This window comes from Pteronotus mesoamericanus, unplaced genomic scaffold (genome assembly GCF_021234165.1).
Source record: "Pteronotus mesoamericanus isolate MK-2021 breed Mesoamerican mustached bat unplaced genomic scaffold, CSHL_Meso_final contig_1018, whole genome shotgun sequence".
In the NCBI taxonomy this organism is placed as follows: domain Eukaryota; kingdom Metazoa; phylum Chordata; class Mammalia; order Chiroptera; family Mormoopidae; genus Pteronotus; species Pteronotus mesoamericanus.
The window spans coordinates 4,265,511-4,271,754 of NW_026555002.1; the positions used below are offsets into that span (position 1 = coordinate 4,265,511).

The 6,244-nt window shown below is 52.4% G+C and overlaps 1 protein-coding gene across 1 annotated transcript; it reads left to right on the forward strand.

Moving 5' to 3' along the window:
* NPPC (natriuretic peptide C) lies at positions 1-839 on the forward strand. Its single transcript, XM_054570631.1, has 2 exons — positions 1-87; positions 555-839. The coding sequence occupies exons 1-2, from the start codon at positions 1-3 to the stop codon at positions 837-839; spliced, it is 372 nt and encodes a 123-aa protein (XP_054426606.1).
* Positions 840-6,244: the final 5,405 nt, after the last annotated feature.

Sequence of the window (6,244 nt, forward strand, 5' to 3'; positions counted from 1 at the left end):
ATGCACCTCTCCCAACTGCTGGCCTGCGCCCTGCTGCTCACCCTACTCTCGCTCCGGCCCTCCGAAGCCAAGCCCGGGTCGCCGAAGGTGGGAGCTGTCGCGGGGCTGTCGGGAGTGTGAGGGGCTGTGTGGGAGGGCCGGGGGTTTAGGAGAACGCCGCCCGCCAGAGGGAGCGGAGAGGGCGGGAAGGCGGCCCTCTCTTCTGAGATTCGCGGGTGAGAGCCGGGGCACCCTCGAAGCTCGGATTTGGGGGTCTACGTCCCCAGCTCGGGCGAACATCGACAGATGCCCAGCTCCTGCCCCAATGTGGCCAGCCGGGCAAGAGGCAAAGGGAGAGAGAGTAAGGGGGCTCCCCGAAGGAGTAGACAGCGGCGGCCGCGTGGCAGGTGGATGCAGGGCCGAGCGGTCCGGCATCCTTGGGGGCGTGCTCAGGGCTCAGAAGGGACAAATCGCACACTGGTGGGCGCGTCGGGCTGGAGCGTCAGGGGCCCCCGCAGAGTCCCCCGTACTGCTGCCGTGCGTCTCTTCACCTGCCTGGTCTTTTCCTCGGACAGGTCCAGCGAACTCCGCTGGGGGAGGTGCCGGCCGTGCCCCATGCTGAAGGCGGCGCTCAGAAGAAGCGTGACAAGGCTCCCGGAGGCGGCGGCGCCAACCTCAAGGGCGACCAGTCGCGACTGCTCCGGGACCTGCGCGTGGACACCAAGTCTCGGTGGGCTCGCCTTCTGGCCGAGTCCCCCAACACGCGCAAAACCAAAGGAGGCAGCAAGAAGGGCACGTCCAAGGGCTGCTTCGGCCTCAAGCTGGACAGGATCGGCTCCACGAGCGGCCTGGGATGTTAGTGTGGCGACCCCTGGCGGCGGTGAGTACCACCAACCTGGCCGCCCGGCTCTCCCGCACACCTAGCTCCCCCGCGGCGCCCGCCAGAGCCTAGCCTGAACCCCTATCCGCAGGCCGGTCCCCTAGCCCTGGTACCGGTCCGCCTCCCAGGGCCATTGGAGGGGAACCAGGTGATGTGGACATGAGATCAAATGTGTGCTAGGCATTTGCCCCCAACCCTATTTATCATCCCATTTTACAGATCGAGAAAGTGAGGGATGAGGTGGTGAGGAAACTTTGGAAAGGCCTGAAATAGCTCAGGATGGATGAACCCACCTGGCTTCCTCTGGAGAAGCAGAGACATTTTGGAGGGCTCCCTGCTATCCCTGGGCCATAAGTGGACCAGCAGCACTGGCCCCGATATGCCAAACGGGAGCTCTGAAGGGAGACCGTGGGTTTGTGGGAACAGGAGGGAGGGCATACACACAAGCCCAGGGTAAGCTGATGGCCCAGCCGCTATGTCACGGTGCCAGGCAGTAGGCAGCACGGAGGCCAGGGTGTTTCCTAGATCTGTTGTCCCTAAAGTGGGACAGACTCCGAGATATGCCTGCCTCCTCACTGCAGAGAGAATAGCCCTCTGTTGGCATCGCCAGAGAGCTTTTCTGCCCCCAGAGCGCTCTGATTCTCGTCCCCTCTCTAAACAGTGGCTGTGGGCAAGTTGGTCTGTCCAGGGTCCTGATGCTGCTGCAGCCCGTGTGACTTCAGGATCTGTCCTCAGTTGTTTGTGGCACTATTTCAGGGCAAGGGAAAGGAGACTAAAATAAATCGTATAAATCTCAAACTCAACATGTCCCACACTGATCTCCTCATCAACCTCCCCACACGCATCGTGCCTGGCTCCCCGTTTCCGGCACGGCCTCCTCACTCCCCACCAGGGCCAGAAAGCCCTGGGCGCCCTTTGGTTCCCCCAAGTGCCACAGCCCTGGGCGCCCTTCCGTCCCCCCAAAGGCCCTCATTTCCTCCCCTTACCTTCTCTCCATTCCTGCTGCCCGTCAGTGCCCACGGAAAACCAGGTCCCAGCCTTTGAAACTGACACTCAGGGGCTTTAGACTCTGACCCGTACGGGCTTCCAGCTTCTCCTGCGGCCTGGCTGCTGTCAGTCCTTGTCCCACAGCCTGTCTGTTCCACTTCAAGCCAAGCTGCTGTCTCGCCTAAGAAGCTTTATCCGTGTCCATACTGTGTCCCCCCAGAGGGTGATGAGAGCACCCCTTCTTGAAACTCTCCAGTACATTGCTTAAGACGTTTTTTGTTTTTTTGGTTTTTTTTTTTTACAGTTGTCCACATAAGAAATGCCCAAGTCTATAGAGAACTTTTAAAAAGAGTTTATCTGAGCCAAACTGACAACATTGCCAGGAAGCAGGATCTCAAATCTTGCTCCAGAGAATAACAGTTTTGCAGTTTATTTTATACTTTTGGAATTAAGGAGGGGATGTAAGAAAGATTCCGTGAAGGTGGGAACATGCGAGGAAGGGATCGCTTAACAAGAGGGTTGTTATGCTTCTGAGAGGTCTGCCAAAAAGTCGTTTCAAAAGCGTCTTCACCTAGATGGACAGACACAATGGGCAGGGCTTGCTAAGGGCAAAGATAACCTTTTACTGGGGAAGTTATAAGCCTGAGGCGTGACTGCCCTCCAGGACCTCCCCGGTTAGAAATTTGTGATCGGATCGCCCTGTGATGTTCCTGTCCACAGAGCCCCTTTCTCATTCAGTGTCCCCTTTTGGTCATAATCAGCCTGAGAAATGCACTGATGGCCAATCTTTTGGTCGGGTAGTGTGGTCTCACAACACTAGGAAGTCTCATTCCTAGGAAGTCTCAGGATGGACGTGCTCTCGCTGACCGCTGGGGAGGGGGCGGTGTCGTAACCATGGGCCGCGAGTTGAGGCCGGGTTTTCCTGAAAAGGGCAGGGCAGGTAAACGGAAGGCAGCCGGTGGGGGGCGGGGGGTGTGCTTCGTTGTGAGACCCCCTGCATCATTTCCACCCTGTGACCTCCCGTAGTCCTAGTTTCGGTGTCTGTCTCGTTTTTCCATGTTTTCCACCTAGAATAACATTTACATAAGCCATAAGGAGTATTGACAGTTATCTTATACATGTTCAGTAGTTATGAACAGTTGGACTCTACAGAAAAACCCAAAGAACAAGTATAACTATTATTATGGCTGATCTCGTTAGCAGACAGGTAAAGGCACTCAGACAAAATGGTGTCTGAGTTCAACGTCAGCACAAGGTATGCAGGCCTTGCCAACGTCTTGAGACATCTGTTTATCTCTGATGTCAACAGCCCCTCATCCTAGAGGAGTCTTTGATGTCCTCTATAGGTAGAGGCAAGGGTAAGTGACCATTCATGGTTAGGTGCCTTGTAGGTCCCTTGCCATGAGGCTGGAGAGTGTCTTTATTTGATGTCCTTTCTGAAAAACAGTATCTTAAGTCTTTGTCTCCTGGAGCTTGCTGTGAAAGGAAGTGGTAACCAATTTGGCATTTTCTTGAAGTACTTTATCAAAACTTGCCATAGTGTATGATGTCTCCTTTCAATAACATCAGGTCGTAAGTTCCTTCATCTAATTTCAGTTCGGCTTAAATGCACTAGGATGTGTGAAGGAATGCTAAAGCAGAGACTGGGTCTGACCAGGGAGCCTGAGAGAACCTAGCAGCCATCTTGGGTTTCCCTTAGCCCCGACTGGAAGTTTAACCTACAACAATTTTCTACCCACACAATACACTGTACAAGTTTTCTGTCACTTACTTTACAAAGCTTCCTATGCAATATAACATAAAAAATCTTCTGAGGTGTTCTGGGGCCCTTCTGAAATACTGCAACATTACTTCTAGTAGTTTTAATTACATAGGTATATTGAGATATTAACCCTTAAAAAATGTCTGTTTCTAATGGAAACTAAGAAGTCAGTTATGAAGACGTTTTATAACCTCTAGAAACATATTTCATAGACATCAAAGTCAGTTAGTAACATGGATTGAGCCAACAAACTTTAACTTTACTAAAGATTAATCTTAGATCACATGAACTTGAAGAGAAATTGGGTTAGTTTCTATATTTCTAAGAATTTTAGAATACCCAATCCTTATAAGCACTTGCCTTCAAATCAATTAATTTTAATTTATTAAATTAATTTTAGCAATACTACCCAGAGGTAGAAAATTAACTCAGATTTACAACAGACACATAGACACACATAGATAGGTACAAACAGAGACTTTTTAGCCATGAGAAAAACTCACTAGTTTTACAAACAGTGGATTGAAATTTTGTTTTTGCAGTTGGGATAAAAGACACCATGTGTGTCTTTGTCCTTGCCAAGTCAAGTTCCAAATGACCTTCCCCCTTTGAAAATGAGGACAGCTGTTTTTTAATACTTCAGAGAATTGAGTTGCCACCTAAGCAACATCATAGGTTGAATCATTTATTGAATTTCTCTTATTGAAGCTTTGAGAGACCAATTAAAATATGTTTTCCATTCTTTCCACCTCACCTAATTTTATAGTCAGCTTTTTCTCATTGTGCACGCAAAAGATTCACTTAGAAGTGTCAAAAGGATCCTCATTCCAGGCATCTTCCTGCAGGACCGTCAGTGGGAGGCTGCCTGTCCCGGTGCTTGTCACCCCGAGGCACAATTTCCCACATTAATTTTGAGATCTGTAGAGTCTGAACAAACTTTGAGGGAAAGCCAGCCTTTGCACGCACGTCTCCGGATGAGCCCAATGCAGTGGAAATCCCTACTGGACTGCTTCCTGCACGAGAGGAAAACTCTCCTCAGGCCACCCCTCAAAGATTCTCAGTCACCTAACAATGCCGGAGCGAGGGCCAGCGAGGCTCACCGACGCCACCGAACTGCGACGCCCTGCGCAGCACGGGACCCCTGGGGTGAGCCCACCCAGGGCGCCTGCGCTGCACAGAGGCCTCTCCCCGGGGTTCCCTTGTCTCCCCCGGATCAGTTGCTCGGCCGCACTGGATGCCCCGCAGAGCCCATCTCTGCCACTCCGGATTCGGGGGCCTGCAAACACAATCGTCACCCCATTGCTATTCGGGTTGGGGAAGCAAGTGTCCTTTCTCTTGGAACTAAAGAGATTCTGTCCATTTAATCAGCAAAGATTTGTTCAGACTCTAAGTAAACAATCCAATTAAACCAAAATGAAAAGTATCCATCCATTTTTCTTACCCTTTCCTTGGCTTATCCCAACCCCGATTTACCTCGAAGATTTTCTAATAACAGCTCAAATAAAGAAAGGACCTGCTACGTGAAGCAAGGAGGTCCAGGATCCCGAGAGAAAACTCACCCAAGGTCACCCCCTTTGCAGCAGGGAGCCAGGCCCATGATGGCTCCCAGCACCGGTCCGGGTCCGCGGGCGGTCCTGGGCCGGCTTCTTCAAAATCCTGCCAGCAACACCAAGGAAATGTTGATGTAAGAAACGTCCAGATTTATAGAGAATTTGTCTGAGTTTATTTGAGCTAAACTGATGCCATTGCCGGGAAGCAAGATCTCCAGTGCTCCAGAGAACGACAGTTTGCAGCTTCTTTTACGCATTTGGAATTAAGGAGAGAACTCAAGAAGATTATGCGAAGGTGGGAGAAAGCCAGGCAGGGCTTGGATTACAGGATGCTTAACAAGATTACTGCTCTCTTGAGGGCGGTTACACTTCCAAGGGGTCTGAAAAAGAGGATCATTCTGGCATTTCAAAGGTGTGTTCATCTGGATGCACAAACGCAGGCAGGGCTGGTTTAGGGCAAAAGCCAAACACTTCACCAGGAATGCTATGGGCCTGAGGCTTGACTACCCACCATGACCCGCCCAGTTAGGACTTTCTGATCAGACCACCCTGTGAGCTTACCTCCCGTTCCACTTATTGCAGCGTCCCTTTCTCGTCCACGCAACCAGAACGCTTTTGCACCTGAGCTCTGAGTTGCCTCCTCAGCTTAACTCCGTCACTGTCAGTTGGGCCAAACACCAACTGACAGTGACCCCGCAGCACCCCCGTCGCAGTGACCAGAGAGCCCGGCCCCGCCCGGCCCCGGGCACTCCTCGCGCACCTGCCCGGGTCGGCCGGCACCCTTCCTGGGCCTGCAGCCGCACTCGGGGCCGGGCTTCGGGAGCGACCGTTGTGATGGCCTGGCCCTCTCTCCTCCATGTCCATGCTGAAGAGGTGGCAGAGGTACAGGCCTCCGGGTTTTCATGTGCGACTTATGCACCAAGCTCAAACTTTAGAATCTAAACCAACGTTACTCGGTGGGTTGGTGGGAGGTGCGGCGAGGGCCTGGAACGCAGCTGGCGTGCGTGACCCCACAGGCTCCTTGTTCTTGGAGGTGGCTGTCTGCGGAGGTCAGAGGATGAGCCGGGGGGGGGCTGTGCCGGAGGA